Source organism: Hyperoodon ampullatus (genome assembly GCF_949752795.1).
Source record: "Hyperoodon ampullatus genome assembly, chromosome: 18".
NCBI lineage: Eukaryota > Metazoa > Chordata > Mammalia > Artiodactyla > Ziphiidae > Hyperoodon > Hyperoodon ampullatus.
Window position 1 is genome coordinate 29,514,968 of NC_136931.1, and position 20,892 is coordinate 29,535,859.

At 57.0% G+C, this 20,892-nt stretch overlaps 2 protein-coding genes across 2 annotated transcripts; both read left to right on the top strand.

Annotated features, from left to right (window-relative positions):
- Positions 1 to 1,876: 1,876 nt before the first annotated feature.
- LOC307066973 (metallothionein-1E) lies at positions 1,877 to 9,056 on the top strand (the record flags this gene model as incomplete). The annotated part of the gene is made up of 3 exons (XM_079724181.1): positions 1,877 to 1,904; positions 8,194 to 8,259; positions 8,965 to 9,056. The coding sequence occupies 3 exons, from the start codon at positions 1,877 to 1,879 to the stop codon at positions 9,054 to 9,056; spliced, it is 186 nt and encodes a 61-aa protein (XP_079580307.1).
- Positions 9,057 to 12,142: 3,086 nt separating this feature from the next.
- Positions 12,143 to 19,089, top strand: LOC307067034 (metallothionein-1E; the record flags this gene model as incomplete). The annotated part of the gene is made up of 3 exons (XM_079724302.1): positions 12,143 to 12,170; positions 18,226 to 18,291; positions 18,998 to 19,089. The coding sequence occupies 3 exons, from the start codon at positions 12,143 to 12,145 to the stop codon at positions 19,087 to 19,089; spliced, it is 186 nt and encodes a 61-aa protein (XP_079580428.1).
- Between the last annotated feature and the right edge of the window lie 1,803 nt (positions 19,090 to 20,892).

The window sequence follows — 20,892 nt, forward strand, 5'->3', positions numbered from 1 at the left end:
GGTGGTATTTACTAGGAAGGAGTGAGGCGCTGAGTGACCTGTAAATAATGGCGAGAGCTGGTCCTCCTGACAACTTCTGGAGGGATTTGCTATTTGATGGAAAGTCAAAGAGAAAGACGAGTCACGTGGCCCAAGTGTCAGGACCACACTCACCCACAGGTGTCCTGTGTGAAGAGGGGATTTCAGGAGCCAGCCTGTGCTGGGTGCGTGGGTGCTGGTGTCAGGCAGTCTTGGTTCACAGACCACAGTGGCCCTTACCAGCCGCGTATCCTAAATGAGTCGCTCGACCTCTCTAAGTCTCCATTTCCTATAAAAAGGAGATGATATCCCTGTGTGGTATTGAGAGTGGCCTAGCTCCTCACTAGGGCTTAATAAACTCTGTCTATTAGGATGCTTCTGTTCACAGTGACTTTACTGGGACACAATCTTGCTGAATTCCAACAAGCTCTTGGGGAAAGGCTCATGGTTTTGCAAGCATCACTCCAGGCTGGAGGTTAAGGTTTGATTGCAAATTTACTGATCCACTGGCAGGGGGAGTGTGGATGCCCTGCAATAGCCCCCCACCCCCCCAGGATAAAATGCTGCCACACCATTTGGAGAAACACAAAATCAATGCCCACCCTTCCTATCACTTGATCTATATTGAACCAGTAACACAGTGAACCTGCAGGGGCTGGAATGATTGCGCCAGCTACCCAGAGTTTCAGCAACCTGCCTAAGGGCACACAGATCATATTCAGAGGTCTGAAGCTATAGCAAGGCTGTCTCACCTCCTTGCCAAAGGTCGCTGATTAGGAGGTCACTGAAGGCTGAGTCCTGCCTATCATTACTCAGAGCTGGAAGTGTCCTTTCAGACAGTCTAGTTGTGCTTCTGGCTGCAGAGATGGGAGACTAAAGTCCAGAGAGGTCACAGAGCTATGCAGAGGGATGTGACTGCCTGCTCAGTGCCCTTCCCACTGCTGAATACTGAAAGGGAAATAACCACTTGTCATGCTTTGCTATTTAATGCCAGGTCTGCCCATCACTTACAATGATCCCTTCCACGGGGTGGGATCTCATCCTTTGGGAACCTCCATCCTGGTGCAGGGTGGACTGGCTAGGATCAGGAAATCCCCTGCCAAGTTTAGGCCAGGAGCACAGGGACAAGTGTGCCCATCCATCCATTCAGTAGTGCAGAAAAGAAGGAAGGATGGGAGGCAGAGGCCTGAGTTGGTCGCGGTGCTCTTACGGAGAAACGTTAGAGAAACGCTGCCTAAGGACCATCGTGGGGACCAGGACAGGAAATGGTGGGGGAAGAGGGAGTCGGAGGATTGGTGGTGAAGGTCACATCCACCGCCGCTCTCTGCACACAACTCCCAGGATCCAGCCATGCCTGGGACGGGAGCGCGAGACTAGGGTTGCACACGGGCTCCGGAAAGGGGGAACCTGAAGACAACAGCGCGGGGGCCGGTGGTGGGGAAGACAGCGAGGATACAGAGGCTGGCTTGCTGGAAAATCCCGGAACAAGGTGGCTGCCGCCCTCGGGAAAATCGGGAGGGGCGGACAGGGAGGCTAGGACACCGCGCACCTCCTGGCAAACAGTCCCTACCGGCGAGCAGGCACCAAATACGGCTCTCCGTGCGCAGAGCGGACCCACGTACACTGGGAGAATCCTGTCTCGGCCCCAGGGGTTGCTCACGGCCGGGCCCCCGGCGCTGCGGGCGGGGCGGGCGCAGATCCGCGGGGCGGGTGCAAGGAGGGGGTGGGACCTCTGCGCCCGGGCCGCCTCCTCTGGGTACAAACACTGCAAGCAGGCTCCTAGGCTCGACACGCCTCCCACCAGCTCACGGGCCTCTTGGCCGCTTGCTTTCTACCCCCGGCCTCGCCTTGGCTCCAAATGGACCCCAACTGCTCCTGCCCCACTGGTAAGGAACCCCTGGCTCTGGGCCTTGGATGCCCGCTTCTCAGCCCAGGACACAGTGTCCCTGGGGTTAGATGAGGAAGAAGTTTCAATTTGAGCACAAGTGGACGGCCACGGTTCACCCAGTGCTTTCTTCCCAGCCAGGGCAGCGACAGCATTTTTTTAATCTATTTTTTGTTTTTTGTTTTTTGGCTGTACCACTCAGCTTGTGGGAGCTTAGTTCCCTGACCGGGGACGGAACCCAGACACTAGGAAGTGAGAGCGCTGTCCCGTAACCACTAGATCGCCAGAGATTTCCAGCCTCTATTTTTGAATGGGGGGTACAGAGGCTCAAGACTGCCTTTGTTGAGGTCACCCAGCAGGTCACGGAATTGCTAGACCCAGGGTTTGGAGGAGGCCTCGGAGCTGCCAGGACTTGATGGGAGGAGGGGACACTGCCTCTTTGGGGTTCACGCCATGGGCCCTGGCCCCCGGCCCCAGTCAGCCTGGGCTGGGTCTGGAGCCTGGGACCTTCCCTGTGGAGTCCCATCAGGAGGGGACCTACTCTCCTTGGACCAGAAGACACGAGCTGGGGCTTCTCTATCCGCCTGAGTGGACACGAGCTCCCAGGGCCGCGTCCTGACGGAGGAGGAGGGCTCAGGGAGGCATTGCTGACCATCTGCTGTAGCTCCTGCATCCCTCTCCCTGCTCACTGCTGGCCTTTCCCTTCCTGGCAGGCGGCTCCTGCAGCTGCGCTGGCTCCTGCACCTGCAAGGCCTGCAGATGCACCTCCTGCAAGAAGAGTGAGTGTGCGGGGCCTTCTCTGGCAATGCGGGGTGTGGGCTGAGTGCGAGGAGGGAGCCCAGAGCTCAGCAGGCAGGAGCAGGACAGTGACCAAACTTCCCGGCACCCCCCTCACCAGGAAGGGATTCCCAGTCAGAGCTGGAATCGCCTTCGACATGACCGAGACCCAGGCGCGCACTAGAGAACAGGGAGACTGAGGCCCAGACGGGTCACCAACAAACAACCTCAGACCTGTCACTAGAACTAGTCCTCCTCCCTCCTGAGTCACGCTTCTGAATCCTCCCAGGCACTGAAGCACTGTAGGGACATGAACGAGTGACCCTGTGTGGCTTCTCGGACCTGGTGCAGCCCCTTCCTGTCGAAGCAGCCCAGAGCCTCCCTATCCCGAGCGGGAGCTGCTCTGTGAGGGGTTTGCCTCCACTTTGATCCTGAGGACGTGGCTCACATCACTGGTGGTGCTGGGGGCTGGCTTTGTCTTGTCCCCAGAGGCCCTGCTCAGTGTCTCTCCAAGGCGCTGTGCCCTGTCCCGGGCACAGATGGGGCAGGCAACCTGAACCTAGTGCCTGAGAGCAATTATCTCAGGACAGAGGACACCATCGTAAACTCAGGGTCTGGGCCTGAGGGCGGCTGGGGCCAGGCCTGCTGTTGGGAAGGGTGGTTGCGGACAACGCGTGGTCCGACTGCACGCTGCCCTTGCCTCCCCAGGCTGCTGCTCCTGCTGCCCCGTGGGCTGCGCCAAGTGTGCCCAGGGCTGCGTCTGCAAAGGGGCCTCGGACAAGTGCAGCTGCTGTGCCTGATGTCGCGGAGAGCCTGCCCCGGGTGTCAACAGAGCAACCAGGACAAACCTGCATTTTACCGTTTTTCATACAAGCGGACCTGACGCTACATTCCTTTTTCTGTGAAATATGTGAGTTGTAATAAAAGTTGTTGACTTTATTCTGGCTCTGTCTTCCTTTGTCTGTCTTGAACAAAGAGACGCCGTGCCCATCAGGGCTGGCGTGGGGAACTGGACTGGACGTGCAGAGACCTCGGCTCTGGACCAAAGAGTACCCCCCCACCCCCCAAAACACACGCACACGGAGCGTCTTAGCCCCTTAGGTTAAGTTGAGCTTCAGTTTCTCAGCTCCAAATGAAAGCCTCGCCAGATGACATAGGGCACTGGACACACAGAGGACACACTCCCTCTATTCCCCTTACGAGTATGGATTGCAGAGAACGTTGTCCATTTCTCATTTTCCTTCTCTGGGGGCCCCTGCCAAACTCAGTCCTCGGTGATGAGAGCCTGGAAAAGTACCCAGAGGGGATGGAATCCCACACCCCTCTTGTTTGACTTCTACACGGGACTGGCGTCTAAAACACCCTGGAAAGACCTATTTGTATTTTCGGCCACAGTTTTAACCCTGGTCAGTAAAAAGAATCGCTAAGATAAAATGTAAAAGGACACTATATGTGACACCCATTTTTCCCTTCAACACGTCAAATCACCCTCATACGTGGAGGAGCAATTCTGAAAGCTGGACGCTTTCATATGCTGCACTTACATGGAAGGTGTGCCCGAGTCCTGGGAACGCTTCACAGATGCCCCACTGTGCGGACCACACACGCCCGGAGCAGCTCTGCCCCCTGCCTCCCCACAGGGAACATCAGTCTTGGCTTGCCCAGGGCTACTGACAGGACACTCGCCACCCGTGACAGCTCCCTGCAGGGCCTTGGCTCTGAATCTTCGCAAGGTCCTCCCTAGATCAGGCTGACATCTTCCCTTCCCTCAAATGCAGCCCGTGGCTACTTGACACCGCGATAGTGATTTGAATTTGGTGGGAATTTCCCAGCTGTTTCCCTGAGACTTGCTTTCAGAAGAAGGACTTCATGTGTTCCTCTGCAGAGTGATGGTGGTGCTGCAGTGCGGAGGGCCTGGTGCTGTTTATTAGCAAGAAGTGTGTGCTGAGGGAACAGGTAATATAGTTCAGGTGTTGCGCCCCCTGGCGGTCTGGGGAGGGAATTCCTAGTTGATGGGCACTCGGAGAGAAAGAGGAGACACGTGGCTCAGAAGTCAGGAGCGGGCCTCCCTGGTGGCGCAGTGGTTGAGAGTCCGCCTGCCGATGCAGGGGATACGGATTCGTGCCCCGGTCTGGGAGGATCCCATATGCCGCGGAGCGGCTGGGCCCGTGAGCCATGGCTGCTGAGCCTGCGCATCCGGAGCCTGTGCTCCGCAACGGGAGAGGCCACAACAGTGAGAGGCCCGCGTACCACAAAAAAAAAAAAAAAAAAAAAAAAAAAGAAGTCAGGAGCAAGATTGCCCACAGGTGCCCTGTGTGAAGGGGGGCATTTCGGGAGCCGGCCCGTTCTGCGTGCGTGGGTGTTGGTGTCAGGCACTCGGGTTCACAGCCAGCATGCCACTTCCTGACCTGGCAAGTCACTGATACTCTCTGAGATTTCATTTCCTCCTTTCGATAAAAAAGATTAATTTCAATGAGGGGGAATAAGCCAGATAGTGGCCTGGCTCCTAGCTCGGGCTTCCCGAACGGTGTCCTTTATGATCGCTCTCTCCACACTGACATTTGTGCACAGAGAATCCTTGAGCTCCCAACAAGCTCCTGGAGAAAGGCTCCCTGGTTTGCAAGCAAGCTCATGGTGAGGGCAGAGGTGGATAGGAACCTTGCTTATCCAGTGCCAGAGGGCGTAGGGATGTTCTCCAACAAGCCCCATGGAACGAGTCACCGCCACAGCATTTGCACAGACTCAGTGAACCTGCAAGGTCTGGAGTGATGGTGCCAATTGCAGAGAGGTTAAGCAACTTACCCAAGGGCACACAGCCTATGCTCAGAGGACTACACCTACACCACAGCTGTCTCACCTCCCGGCCACATGGGGCCGGTTATGACATCACTGGAGGCTGAATCCGGCCTCTCCTTTTTCAGGGCTGCAAGGGTCTTCGGAGACAGTCCAGCTGTGCTCCTGGCTGCAGAGGTGGGAGGCTGAAGCCCACAGAGGTCACAGAGCTGTGCAGAGGGCTCTGACTGCCAGCTCAGGGCTTTCCCACTGCTGCCTCTGTGCCAGGTGTTCAGTGTTCTCACCTTTCATGGGATGACATGGTGTCCGGTTGGGCGGGGGGCTGCAGTCAGCCTGCAGGAGGGCCAGTCCCATCTGTGTCACACATAGCCCTGTGACATAACCTCTCTCTGGCTCAGTCTCCTCTGCCCTAAAGGGCAAAATAACAGTGTCTGGCTCTCGGGATTACAGAATTGAATACATGCAAAGAAGGTCAGAACATACTGGGCACTCAGGGAGTAATCTATCGTACCACCGATTCATTTATTTATCTCTTTATTTATTTGTTATCATTAGCCTAGGAGACATTGTCCTCCTTCCAGACACGCAAGCAAGGATGGTGTGTTTAGCTCTGTGCTCTGGGCCGTCCTCATCAACCCTGTGAGCCTGGGACCAGTTCCCCTGAGAGGGTTATCCTGCCTTCACGCAAAGAGCCGTTGACACTACAGGTAGAAAGCCGTGAGTAACACAGTCGGTGTCCTCCTAACACATACAGAAGGATCCTGCCATTTCTGCTGTCACCTGCATCAGGATTTCCTTACCATTCTCTTTTCAGCGATTTTCCGAAATACGTTATACCAAAAGAAACCTCTTGAGCACTACTGAAGGAGAGAGTCAGAAGGTAGCCACAAAGTCATAAATCCATTCCTATTCTGTCACTCTGGTCGCCCCCAGGATTGAGCTGGACATGGTAGAGACGGGCTGAGGACACAGCTCTGCGCCAAAGGGGAGCTTTCTCACTGACTCCCTCTCTCAGCTGCGAAGCGACAAAAGCACAGAAGCAGGGCACCACTCCCCAGCACCGTGTGCCTGCCTCCGGAGCCTCCTTGTACTGTAGGTACTTTGGCCTTTGGGAAACGGGCTCCTGACTAGGATCTCCCTTCCCGGTTGGTGTGACAGTTCAAAGAGCAAAAGTGATTAACAAGGCTTGGCCTGGACTCCACGGTGAGTAACTGTCGGGACTACTCAAAGGGAACTATCCACTTGTCTCGCTTTGTTATTTAACGCCAGGACTGCCTATCACCTACAATGACGCCGTCCCTGGGGAGCATCCCATGATTAGGGAACCTCCACCCTGGCGTGGGGTGGACCGGCTACAGTGAGGAGCCCCCCTGGAAAGTTTAGGCAAAGAAGCCCCCGCCGAAATGAGCCATGATCCCTCCAGGAAAGGAAAACACAAGTGAGGAGGACTAGCGGCTGAAGGCAATGTTCACCGCGCTGCCGTTCCAGGAGACGGTACCGGAAACGTGCTTCCAAAGGACCGTGGTGGGGACCGGGGCTGGCAACTCCTGGGGACACATGGGCTGGGCGAAACGGTGGTGAGGGTCACATACGCCTGCCGTCTCTGACACCGCTCCCCGGCTCCAGCCAAGCCAGGGACACGAGCGGGAGGCGGGGGCTGTTCTCAGGCTGCAGGAAACGGCGACCCGCAGGCCGGCGGCGCGGGGCCCGGGGCGGGGAAGACCGGAGGACGCGGGAGCTGGATTCCTGCACAACCCGCCAACAGGGTGGCTGCTCCCGTCGGGCACATTGGGAAGGGGCGGCCAGGGGGCTGGGACACCGCTTACCGCACGGCACCCGGTTCCTCCGCTCCAGCCGGCACCGAAGTGGAATCGTGCGCTCGGCCCCGCCTGTTGCTCACAGCCCGGCCCAGGGCGCTGAGGGCGCTGCGGACGGCGCGGGCGCGGGCGCGGGCGCGGACCCGCGGGGCGCGTGCAAGGCGGGGGCGGGGCCTCTGCGCCCGGGCCGCCTCCTCGGCCTATAACTGAGCCCCCGGGCTCCTCGCTCCCACACGGCCCCCACCGGACCCGTGCAGCCGCTTCGCCCCTTGCTTTGGACCTCGGGCCTCACTTCTCCTCCAGATGGACCCCAAGTGCTCCTGCCCCACTGGTAAGGGAGCCCTGGCTTTGAGCCTTAGGATGCCCCCTTCCCAGGCACAGGACGACAAGGGAGGGTTTTGAGTTTGAGCTCAGGAGGACTCCTGTCACGGGTCCGGGGCTTTCTTGGGAGCCAGGCCCCTGGGAGCAGGTCAGTCTCCCTTTGCCTCTCTGTTAACACTGAGGTCACGGGGGCTCCAGGCTGTCCTGATTGAGGTCACCCAGCTGGTCAGGGGATTGCTAGACCGGGACCCAGTGTTTGGAGGAGGCCTCGGAGCTGCCAGGACTGGATGGGAGGAGGGGACACTGCCTCTTTGGGGTTCAGGCCATGGGCCCTGGCCCCCGGCCCCAGTCACCCTGGGCTGGGTCTGGAGCCTGGGACCTTCCCTGTGGAGTCCCATCAGGAGGGGACCTACTCTCCTTGGACCAGAAGAGACGAGCTGGGGCTTCTCTATCCGCCTGAGTGGACACGAGCTCCCAGGACTGGGTCCTGACGGAGGAGGGCTCAGGGAGGCATTGCTGACCGTCTGCTGTAGCTCCTGCATCCCTCTCCCTGCTCACTGCTGGCCTTTCCCTTCCTGGCAGGCGGCTCCTGCAGCTGCGCTGGCTCCTGCACCTGCAAGGCCTGCAGATGCACGTCCTGCAAGAAGAGTGAGTGTGCGGGGCCTTCTCTGGGAATGCGGGGTGTGGGCTGAGTGCGAGGAGGGAGCCCAGAGCTCAGCAGGCAGGAGCAGGAGAGAGACCAAACTTCCCGGCACCCTCCTCACCAGAAAGGGATTCCCAATCAGAGCTGGAATCGCCTTCGACGTGACCGAGACCCAGGCGCGCACTAGAGAACAGGGAGACTGAGGCCCAGACGGGTCACCAACAAACAACCTCAGACCTGTCACTAGAACTAGTCCTCCTGCCTCCTGAGGCCCGCTTCTGAATCCTCCCAGGGACTGAAGCACTGTAGGGACATGAGCGAGTGACCCTGTGTGGCTTCTCGGACCTGGTGCAGCCCCTTCCTGTCAAAGCAACCCAGAGCTTCCCTATCCCGAGCGGGAGCTACTCTGTGAGGGGTTTGCCTCCACTTTGATCCTGAGGACGTGGCTCACATCACTGGTGGTGCGGGGGGCCGGCTTTCTCTTGCCCCAGAGGCCCTGCTCACTGTCTGTCCAAGGCGCTGTGCCCTGTCCTGGGCACAGATGGGGCAGGCAACCTGAACCTAGTGCCTGAGAGCAATTATCTCAGGACAGAGGACACCATCGTAAACTCAGGGTCTGGGCCTGAGGGCGGCTGGGGCCAGGCCTGGTGTTGGGAAGGGTGGTTGTGGACAACGCGTGGTCCGACTGCACGCTGCCCTTGCCTCCCCAGGCTGCTGCTCCTGCTGCCCCGTGGGCTGCGCCAAGTGTGCCCAGGGCTGCGTCTGCAAAGGGGCCTCGGACAAGTGCAGCTGCTGTGCCTGATGTCGCGGAGAGCCTGCCCCAGGTGTCAATGGAGGACCACGGGCCGACCTGTGTTTTTATACAACTCTGACTTGATTGCTACATTCCCTTTCCTATGAAATATGTGAGTTGTAATAAAAGCTGTTGACACTCTTCCGACTCGGCTCTTTTTTCTGTGCATTGGGAATAAGGGCTCCTGCCCTACACCAGGGCTGGTGTAGGAGACTGGATGAGAAGTGCAGAGACTTGGGTACTGGAACAAAATGTGAGTCCCTCACAAACTGAGTGCCTAAGACAAGCCACACTCCCTCACTGGGTTCATCTTCCGTAAAATGGAAGAGCATTAGACCAGATGCTCTAAGGGTGTTGAGCAGATACAAGGTCCCCTCCATTCTCATGGCAAGGGTTCGTGGCATGGCAAGGGTTGGTGACTTCTCCATGCCTCATTTCCCATCCTCTGATTTCCCTGGCTAACTTCACGTCCTCATAGATTTTAGGCTTCATAGACTCTAAAGAAGTTGGAATCACACCTCCAGTTACCTGAATCCCTACCTGGAAGTCTCAAACTCCCCGCACTGAAAGATGTGTGAATTTTCTAGCTGTGGTTTTTATTTTCTAACGTCACAAACCTAAACTTTGGTAAAATAAAATTAAGTGAACTACTAAGAAAAATTTCAAAGGACACAAAATACAAAACCCAATTGTTGATTCAATAAATTTGAATAAATGTATGAGGATCAGAGTAGTACAGGAAAAATTTAAAAAGTAAAAACATGTTTGTTCACCTGAAACTAACACAATATTGTAAATCAGCTACACTTCAATTATTAAAAAAAAAACCATGAGTTCATCAAAGGAGTATGTTGAACACGGAAAACACTTTCAAACGCCCCACTGTGTGGATCACCCACACCTGAAGTAGCTCTTCCCACCATCCCCACAGGGAACATCCGTCTCGGCTGGCCCAGTGCCAGTGAGAGGACACCTGCTACCCCTGAGAGCTCCCTGTGGTGAGTTGGCTCTGAATCTTTGGAAGTTCCTTTAGGTCAGGCTGAACGCTGCCTTCAAAATCCAGCCCTTGGCTACTGGAAACCACAAAGTGACTAGGAATTTGTAGGTAATGCCCAGCCACTTCCCAACAAGAGGCAGAGTACCTGGAAATTGGTTCCAGATGAAGGACTTCATGTCTGCCTGTGCAGGGTAGTGTCAGATTCTGCATTTACAACGTGGTGGTGGTATTTACTAGGAAGGAGTGAGGCGCTGAGTGACCTGTAAATAATGGCGAGAGCTGGTCCTCCTGACAACTTCTGGAGGGATTTGCTATTTGATGGAAAGTCAAAGAGAAAGACGAGTCACGTGGCCCAAGTGTCAGGACCACACTCACCCACAGGTGTCCTGTGTGAAGAGGGGATTTCAGGAGCCAGCCTGTGCTGGGTGCGTGGGTGCTGGTGTCAGGCAGTCTTGGTTCACAGACCACAGTGGCCCTTACCAGCCGCGTATCCTAAATGAGTCGCTCGACCTCTCTAAGTCTCCATTTCCTATAAAAAGGAGATGATATCCCTGTGTGGTATTGAGAGTGGCCTAGCTCCTCACTAGGGCTTAATAAACTCTGTCTATTAGGATGCTTCTGTTCACAGTGACTTTACTGGGACACAATCTTGCTGAATTCCAACAAGCTCTTGGGGAAAGGCTCATGGTTTTGCAAGCATCACTCCAGGCTGGAGGTTAAGGTTTGATTGCAAATTTACTGATCCACTGGCAGGGGGAGTGTGGATGCCCTGCAATAGCCCCCCACCCCCCCAGGATAAAATGCTGCCACACCATTTGGAGAAACACAAAATCAATGCCCACCCTTCCTATCACTTGATCTATATTGAACCAGTAACACAGTGAACCTGCAGGGGCTGGAATGATTGCGCCAGCTACCCAGAGTTTCAGCAACCTGCCTAAGGGCACACAGATCATATTCAGAGGTCTGAAGCTATAGCAAGGCTGTCTCACCTCCTTGCCAAAGGTCGCTGATTAGGAGGTCACTGAAGGCTGAGTCCTGCCTATCATTACTCAGAGCTGGAAGTGTCCTTTCAGACAGTCTAGTTGTGCTTCTGGCTGCAGAGATGGGAGACTAAAGTCCAGAGAGGTCACAGAGCTATGCAGAGGGATGTGACTGCCTGCTCAGTGCCCTTCCCACTGCTGAATACTGAAAGGGAAATAACCACTTGTCATGCTTTGCTATTTAATGCCAGGTCTGCCCATCACTTACAATGATCCCTTCCACGGGGTGGGATCTCATCCTTTGGGAACCTCCATCCTGGTGCAGGGTGGACTGGCTAGGATCAGGAAATCCCCTGCCAAGTTTAGGCCAGGAGCACAGGGACAAGTGTGCCCATCCATCCATTCAGTAGTGCAGAAAAGAAGGAAGGATGGGAGGCAGAGGCCTGAGTTGGTCGCGGTGCTCTTACGGAGAAACGTTAGAGAAACGCTGCCTAAGGACCATCGTGGGGACCAGGACAGGAAATGGTGGGGGAAGAGGGAGTCGGAGGATTGGTGGTGAAGGTCACATCCACCGCCGCTCTCTGCACACAACTCCCAGGATCCAGCCATGCCTGGGACGGGAGCGCGAGACTAGGGTTGCACACGGGCTCCGGAAAGGGGGAACCTGAAGACAACAGCGCGGGGGCCGGTGGTGGGGAAGACAGCGAGGATACAGAGGCTGGCTTGCTGGAAAATCCCGGAACAAGGTGGCTGCCGCCCTCGGGAAAATCGGGAGGGGCGGACAGGGAGGCTAGGACACCGCGCACCTCCTGGCAAACAGTCCCTACCGGCGAGCAGGCACCAAATACGGCTCTCCGTGCGCAGAGCGGACCCACGTACACTGGGAGAATCCTGTCTCGGCCCCAGGGGTTGCTCACGGCCGGGCCCCCGGCGCTGCGGGCGGGGCGGGCGCAGATCCGCGGGGCGGGTGCAAGGAGGGGGTGGGACCTCTGCGCCCGGGCCGCCTCCTCTGGGTACAAACACTGCAAGCAGGCTCCTAGGCTCGACACGCCTCCCACCAGCTCACGGGCCTCTTGGCCGCTTGCTTTCTACCCCCGGCCTCGCCTTGGCTCCAAATGGACCCCAACTGCTCCTGCCCCACTGGTAAGGAACCCCTGGCTCTGGGCCTTGGATGCCCGCTTCTCAGCCCAGGACACAGTGTCCCTGGGGTTAGATGAGGAAGAAGTTTCAATTTGAGCACAAGTGGACGGCCACGGTTCACCCAGTGCTTTCTTCCCAGCCAGGGCAGCGACAGCATTTTTTTAATCTATTTTTTGTTTTTTGTTTTTTGGCTGTACCACTCAGCTTGTGGGAGCTTAGTTCCCTGACCGGGGACGGAACCCAGACACTAGGAAGTGAGAGCGCTGTCCCCTAACCACTAGATCGCCAGAGAGTTCCAGCCTCTATTTTTGAATGGGGGGTACAGAGGCTCAAGACTGCCTTTGTTGAGGTCACCCAGCAGGTCACGGAATTGCTAGACCCAGGGTTTGGAGGAGGCCTCGGAGCTGCCAGGACTTGATGGGAGGAGGGGACACTGCCTCTTTGGGGTTCACGCCATGGGCCCTGGCCCCCGGCCCCAGTCAGCCTGGGCTGGGTCTGGAGCCTGGGACCTTCCCTGTGGAGTCCCATCAGGAGGGGACCTACTCTCCTTGGACCAGAAGACACGAGCTGGGGCTTCTCTATCCGCCTGAGTGGACACGAGCTCCCAGGGCCGCGTCCTGACGGAGGAGGAGGGCTCAGGGAGGCATTGCTGACCGTCTGCTGTAGCTCCTGCATCCCTCTCCCTGCTCACTGCTGGCCTTTCCCTTCCTGGCAGGCGGCTCCTGCAGCTGCGCTGGCTCCTGCACCTGCAAGGCCTGCAGATGCACCTCCTGCAAGAAGAGTGAGTGTGCGGGGCCTTCTCTGGCAATGCGGGGTGTGGGCTGAGTGCGAGGAGGGAGCCCAGAGCTCAGCAGGCAGGAGCAGGACAGTGACCAAACTTCCCGGCACCCCCCTCACCAGGAAGGGATTCCCAGTCAGAGCTGGAATCGCCTTCGACATGACCGAGACCCAGGCGCGCACTAGAGAACAGGGAGACTGAGGCCCAGACGGGTCACCAACAAACAACCTCAGACCTGTCACTAGAACTAGTCCTCCTCCCTCCTGAGTCACGCTTCTGAATCCTCCCAGGCACTGAAGCACTGTAGGGACATGAACGAGTGACCCTGTGTGGCTTCTCGGACCTGGTGCAGCCCCTTCCTGTCGAAGCAGCCCAGAGCCTCCCTATCCCGAGCGGGAGCTGCTCTGTGAGGGGTTTGCCTCCACTTTGATCCTGAGGACGTGGCTCACATCACTGGTGGTGCTGGGGGCTGGCTTTGTCTTGTCCCCAGAGGCCCTGCTCAGTGTCTCTCCAAGGCGCTGTGCCCTGTCCCGGGCACAGATGGGGCAGGCAACCTGAACCTAGTGCCTGAGAGCAATTATCTCAGGACAGAGGACACCATCGTAAACTCAGGGTCTGGGCCTGAGGGCGGCTGGGGCCAGGCCTGCTGTTGGGAAGGGTGGTTGCGGACAACGCGTGGTCCGACTGCACGCTGCCCTTGCCTCCCCAGGCTGCTGCTCCTGCTGCCCCGTGGGCTGCGCCAAGTGTGCCCAGGGCTGCGTCTGCAAAGGGGCCTCGGACAAGTGCAGCTGCTGTGCCTGATGTCGCGGAGAGCCTGCCCCGGGTGTCAACAGAGCAACCAGGACAAACCTGCATTTTACCGTTTTTCATACAAGCGGACCTGACGCTACATTCCTTTTTCTGTGAAATATGTGAGTTGTAATAAAAGTTGTTGACTTTATTCTGGCTCTGTCTTCCTTTGTCTGTCTTGAACAAAGAGACGCCGTGCCCATCAGGGCTGGCGTGGGGAACTGGACTGGACGTGCAGAGACCTCGGCTCTGGACCAAAGAGTACCCCCCCACCCCCCAAAACACACGCACACGGAGCGTCTTAGCCCCTTAGGTTAAGTTGAGCTTCAGTTTCTCAGCTCCAAATGAAAGCCTCGCCAGATGACATAGGGCACTGGACACACAGAGGACACGCTCCCTCTATTCCCCTTACGAGTATGGATTGCAGAGAACGTTGTCCATTTCTCATTTTCCTTCTCTGGGGGCCCCTGCCAAACTCAGTCCTCGGTGATGAGAGCCTGGAAAAGTACCCAGAGGGGATGGAATCCCACACCCCTCTTGTTTGACTTCTACACGGGACTGGCGTCTAAAACACCCTGGAAAGACCTATTTGTATTTTCGGCCACAGTTTTAACCCTGGTCAGTAAAAAGAATCGCTAAGATAAAATGTAAAAGGACACTATATGTGACACCCATTTTTCCCTTCAACACGTCAAATCACCTTCATACGTGGAGGAGCAATTCTGAAAGCTGGACGCTTTCATATGCTGCACTTACATGGAAGGTGTGCCCGAGTCCTGGGAACGCTTCACAGATGCCCCACTGTGCGGACCACACACGCCCGGAGCAGCTCTGCCCCCTGCCTCCCCACAGGGAACATCAGTCTTGGCTTGCCCAGGGCTACTGACAGGACACTCGCCACCCGTGACAGCTCCCTGCAGGGCCTTGGCTCTGAATCTTCGCAAGGTCCTCCCTAGATCAGGCTGACATCTTCCCTTCCCTCAAATGCAGCCCGTGGCTACTTGACACCCCGATAGTGATTTGAATTTGGTGGGAATTTCCCAGCTGTTTCCCTGAGACTTGCTTTCAGAAGAAGGACTTCATGTGTTCCTCTGCAGAGTGATGGTGGTGCTGCAGTGCGGAGGGCCTGGTGCTGTTTATTAGCAAGAAGTGTGTGCTGAGGGAACAGGTAATATAGTTCAGGTGTTGCGCCCCCTGGCGGTCTGGGGAGGGAATTCCTAGTTGATGGGCACTCGGAGAGAAAGAGGAGACACGTGGCTCAGAAGTCAGGAGCAAGATTGCCCACAGGTGCCCTGTGTGAAGGGGGGCATTTCGGGAGCCGGCCCGTTCTGCGTGCGTGGGTGTTGGTGTCAGGCACTCGGGTTCACAGCCAGCATGCCACTTCCTGACCTGGCAAGTCACTGATACTCTCTGAGATTTCATTTCCTCCTTTCGATAAAAATTAATTTCAATGAGGGGGAATAAGCCAGATAGTGGCCTGGCTCCTAGCTCGGGCTTCCCGAACGGTGTCCTTTATGATCGCTCTCTCCACACTGACATTTGTGCACAGAGAATCCTTGAGCTCCCAACAAGCTCCTGGAGAAAGGCTCCCTGGTTTGCAAGCAAGCTCATGGTGAGGGCAGAGGTGGATAGGAACCTTGCTTATCCAGTGCCAGAGGGCGTAGGGATGTTCTCCAACAAGCCCCATGGAACGAGTCACTGCCACAGCATTTGCACAGACTCAGTGAACCTGCAAGGTCTGGAGTGATGGTGCCAATTGCAGAGAGGTTAAGCAACTTACCCAAGGGCACACAGCCTATGCTCAGAGGACTACACCTACACCACAGCTGTCTCACCTCCCGGCCACATGGGGCCGGTTATGACATCACTGGAGGCTGAATCCGGCCTCTCCTTTTTCAGGGCTGCAAGGGTCTTCGGAGACAGTCCAGCTGTGCTCCTGGCTGCAGAGGTGGGAGGCTGAAGCCCACAGAGGTCACAGAGCTGTGCAGAGGGCTCTGACTGCCAGCTCAGGGCTTTCCCACTGCTGCCTCTGTGCCAGGTGTTCAGTGTTCTCACCTTTCATGGGATGACATGGTGTCCGGTTGGGCGGGGGGCTGCAGTCAGCCTGCAGGAGGGCCAGTCCCATCTGTGTCACACATAGCCCTGTGACATAACCTCTCTCTGGCTCAGTCTCCTCTGCTCTAAAGGGCAAAATAACAGTGTCTGGCTCTCGGGATTACAGAATTGAATACATGCAAAGAAGGTCAGAACATACTGGGCACTCAGGGAGTAATCTATCGTACCACCGATTCATTTATTTATCTCTTTATTTATTTGTTATCATTAGCCTAGGAGACATTGTCCTCCTTCCAGACACGCAAGCAAGGATGGTGTGTTTAGCTCTGTGCTCTGGGCCGTCCTCATCAACCCTGTGAGCCTGGGACCAGTTCCCCTGAGAGGGTTATCCTGCCTTCACGCAAAGAGCCGTTGACACTACAGGTAGAAAGCCGTGAGTAACACAGTCGGTGTCCTCCTAACACATACAGAAGGATCCTGCCATTTCTGCTGTCACCTGCATCAGGATTTCCTTACCATTCTCTTTTCAGCGATTTTCCGAAATACGTTATACCAAAAGAAACCTCTTGAGCACTACTGAAGGAGAGAGTCAGAAGGTAGCCACAAAGTCATAAATCCATTCCTATTCTGTCACTCTGGTCGCCCCCAGGATTGAGCTGGACATGGTAGAGACGGGCTGAGGACACAGCTCTGGGCCAAAGGGGAGCTTTCTCACTGACTCCCTCTCTCAGCTGCGAAGCGACAAAAGCACAGAAGCAGGGCACCACTCCCCAGCACCGTGTGCCTGCCTCCGGAGCCTCCTTGTACTGTAGGTACTTTGGCCTTTGGGAAACGGGCTCCTGACTAGGATCTCCCTTCCCGGTTGGTGTGACAGTTCAAAGAGCAAAAGTGATTAACAAGGCTTGGCCTGGACTCCACGGTGAGTAACTGTCGGGACTACTCAAAGGGAACTATCCACTTGTCTCGCTTTGTTATTTAACGCCAGGGCTGCCTATCACCTACAATGACGCCGTCCCTGGGGAGCATCCCATGATTAGGGAACCTCCACCCTGGCGTGGGGTGGACCGGCTACAGTGAGGAGCCCCCCTGGAAAGTTTAGGCAAAGAAGCCCCCGCCGAAATGAGCCATGATCCCTCCAGGAAAGGAAAACACAAGTGAGGAGGACTAGCGGCTGAAGGCAATGTTCACCGCGCTGCCGTTCCAGGAGACGGTACCGGAAACGTGCTTCCAAAGGACCGTGGTGGGGACCGGGGCTGGCAACGCCTGGGGACACATGGGCTGGGCGAAACGGTGGTGAGGGTCACATACGCCTGCCGTCTCTGACACCGCTCCCCGGCTCCAGCCAAGCCAGGGACACGAGCGGGAGGCGGGGGCTGTTCTCAGGCTACAGGAAACGGCGACCCGCAGGCCGGCGGCGCGGGGCCCGGGGCGGGGAAGACCGGAGGACGCGGGAGCTGGATTCCTGCACAACCCGCCAACAGGGTGGCTGCTCCCGTCGGGCACATTGGGAAGGGGCGGCCAGGGGGCTGGGACACCGCTTACCGCACGGCACCCGGTTCCTACGCTCCAGCCGGCACCGAAGTGGAATCCTGCGCTCGGCCCCGCCTGTTGCTCACAGCCCGGCCCAGGGCGCCGAGGGCGATGCGGACGGCGCGGGCGTGGGCGCGGGCGCGGACCCGCGGGGCGCGTGCAAGGCGGGGGCGGGGCCTCTGCGCCCGGGCCGCCTCCTCGGCCTATAACTGAGCCCCCGGGCTCCTCGCTCCCACACGGCCCCCACCGGACCCGTGCAGCCGCTTCGCCCCTTGCTTTGGACCTCGGGCCTCACTTCTCCTCCAGATGGACCCCAAGTGCTCCTGCCCCACTGGTAAGGGAGCCCTGGCTTTGAGCCTTAGGATGCCCCCTTCCCAGGCACAGGACGACAAGGGAGGGTTTTGAGTTTGAGCTCAGGAGGACTCCTGTCACGGGTCCGGGGCTTTCTTGGGAGCCAGGCCCCTGGGAGCAGGTCAGTCTCCCTTTGCCTCTCTGTTAACACTGAGGTCACGGGGGCTCCAGGCTGTCCTGATTGAGGTCACCCAGCTGGTCAGGGGATTGCTAGACCGGGACCCAGTGTTTGGAGGAGGCCTCGGAGCTGCCAGGACTGGATGGGAGGAGGGGACACTGCCTCTTTGGGGTTCAGGCCATGGGCCCTGGCCCCCGGCCCCAGTCACCCTGGGCTGGGTCTGGAGCCTGGGACCTTCCCTGTGGAGTCCCATCAGGAGGGGACCTACTCTCCTTGGACCAGAAGAGACGAGCTGGGGCTTCTCTATCCGCCTGAGTGGACACGAGCTCCCAGGACTGGGTCCTGACGGAGGAGGGCTCAGGGAGGCATTGCTGACCGTCTGCTGTAGCTCCTGCATCCCTCTCCCTGCTCACTGCTGGCCTTTCCCTTCCTGGCAGGCGGCTCCTGCAGCTGCGCTGGCTCCTGCACCTGCAAGGCCTGCAGATGCACCTCCTGCAAGAAGAGTGAGTGTGCGGGGCCTTCTCTGGCAATGCGGGGTGTGGGCTGAGTGCGAGGAGGGAGCCCAGAGCTCAGCAGGCAGGAGCAGGACAGTGACCAAACTTCCCGGCACCCCCCTCACCAGGAAGGGATTCCCAGTCAGAGCTGGAATCGCCTTCGACATGACCGAGACCCAGGCGCGCACTAGAGAACAGGGAGACTGAGGCCCAGACGGGTCACCAACAAACAACCTCAGACCTGTCACTAGAACTAGTCCTCCTCCCTCCTGAGTCACGCTTCTGAATCCTCCCAGGGACTGAAGCACTGTAGGGACATGAACGAGTGACCCTGTGTGGCTTCTCGGACCTGGTGCAGCCCCTTCCTGTCGAAGCAGCCCAGAGCCTCCCTATCCCGAGCGGGAGCTGCTCTGTGAGGGGTTTGCCTCCACTTTGATCCTGAGGACGTGGCTCACATCACTGGTGGTGCTGGGGGCTGGCTTTGTCTTGTCCCCAGAGGCCCTGCTCAGTGTCTCTCCAAGGCGCTGTGCCCTGTCCCGGGCACAGATGGGGCAGGCAACCTGAACCTAGTGCCTGAGAGCAATTATCTCAGGACAGAGGACACCATCGTAAACTCAGGGTCTGGGCCTGAGGGCGGCTGGGGCCAGGCCTGCTGTTGGGAAGGGTGGTTGCGGACAACGCGTGGTCCGACTGCACGCTGCCCTTGCCTCCCCAGGCTGCTGCTCCTGCTGCCCCGTGGGCTGCGCCAAGTGTGCCCAGGGCTGCGTCTGCAAAGGGGCCTCGGACAAGTGCAGCTGCTGTGCCTGATGTCGCGGAGAGCCTGCCCCGGGTGTCAACAGAGCAACCAGGACAAACCTGCATTTTACCGTTTTTCATACAAGCGGACCTGACGCTACATTCCTTTTTCTGTGAAATATGTGAGTTGTAATAAAAGTTGTTGACTTTATTCTGGCTCTGTCTTCCTTTGTCTGTCTTGAACAAAGAGATGCCGTGCCCATCAGGGCTGGCGTGGGGAACTGGACTGGACGTGCAGAGACCTCGGCTCTGGACCAAAGAGTACCCCCCCACCCCCCAAAACACACGCACACGGAGCGTCTTAGCCCCTTAGGTTAAGTTGAGCTTCAGTTTCTCAGCTCCAAATGAAAACCTCGCCAGATGACATAGGGCACTGGACACACAGAGGACACACTCCCTCTATTCCCCTTACGAGTATGGATTGCAGAGAACGTTGTCCATTTCTCATTTTCCTTCTCTGGGGGCCCCTGCCAAACTCAGTCCTCGGTGATGAGAGCCTGGAAAAGTACCCAGAGGGGATGGAATCCCACACCCCTCTTGTTTGACTTCTACACGGGACTGGCGTCTAAAACACCCTGGAAAGACCTATTTGTATTTTCGGCCACAGTTTTAACCCTGGTCAGTAAAAAGAATCGCTAAGATAAAATGTAAAAGGACACTATATGTGACACCCATTTTTCCCTTCAACACGTCAAATCACCCTCATACGTGGAGGAGCAATTCTGAAAGCTGGACGCTTTCATATGCTGCACTTACATGGAAGGTGTGCCCGAGTCCTGGGAACGCTTCACAGATGCCCCACTGTGCGGACCACACACGCCCGGAGCAGCCCTGCCCCCTGCCTCCCCACAGGGAACATCAGTCTTGGCTTGCCCAGGGCTACTGACAGGACACTCGCCACCCGTGACAGCTCCCTGCAGGGCCTTGGCTCTGAATCTTCGCAAGGTCCTCCCTAGATCAGGCTGACATCTTCCCTTCCCTCAAATGCAGCCCGTGGCTACTTGACACCCCGATAGTGATTTGAATTTGGTGGGAATTTCCCAGCTGTTTCCCTGAGACTTGCTTTCAGAAGAAGGACTTCATGTGTTCCTCTGCAGAGTGATGGTGGTGCTGCAGTGCGGAGGGCCTGGTGCTGTTTATTAGCAAGAAGTGTGTGCTGAGGGAACAGGTAATATAGTTCAGGTGTTGCGCCCCCTGGCGGTCTGGGGAGGGAATTCCTAGTTGATGGGCACTCGGAGAGAAAGAGGAGACACGTGGCTCAGAAGTCAGGAGCAAGATTGCCCACAGGTGCCCTGTGTGAAGGGGGCATTTCGGGAGCCGGCCCGTTCTGCGTGCGTGGGTGTTGGTGTCAGGCACTCGGGTTCACAGCCAGCATGCCACTTCCTGACCTGGCAAGTCACTGATACTCTCTGAGATTTCATTTCCTCCTTTCGATAAAAAAGATTAATTTCAATGAGGGGGAATAAGCCAGATAGTGGCCTGGCTCCTAGCTCGGGCTTCCCGAACGGTGTCCTTTATGATCGCTCTCTCCACACTGACATTTGTGCACAGAGAATCCTTGAGCTCCCAACAAGCTCCTGGAGAAAGGCTCCCTGGTTTGCAAGCAAGCTCATGGTGAGGGCAGAGGTGGATAGGAACCTTGCTTATCCAGTGCCAGAGGGCGTAGGGATGTTCTCCAACAAGCCCCATGGAACGAGTCACTGCCACAGCATTTGCACAGACTCAGTGAACCTGCAAGGTCTGGAGTGATGGTGCCAATTGCAGAGAGGTTAAGCAACTTACCCAAGGGCACACAGCCTATACTCAGAGGACTAC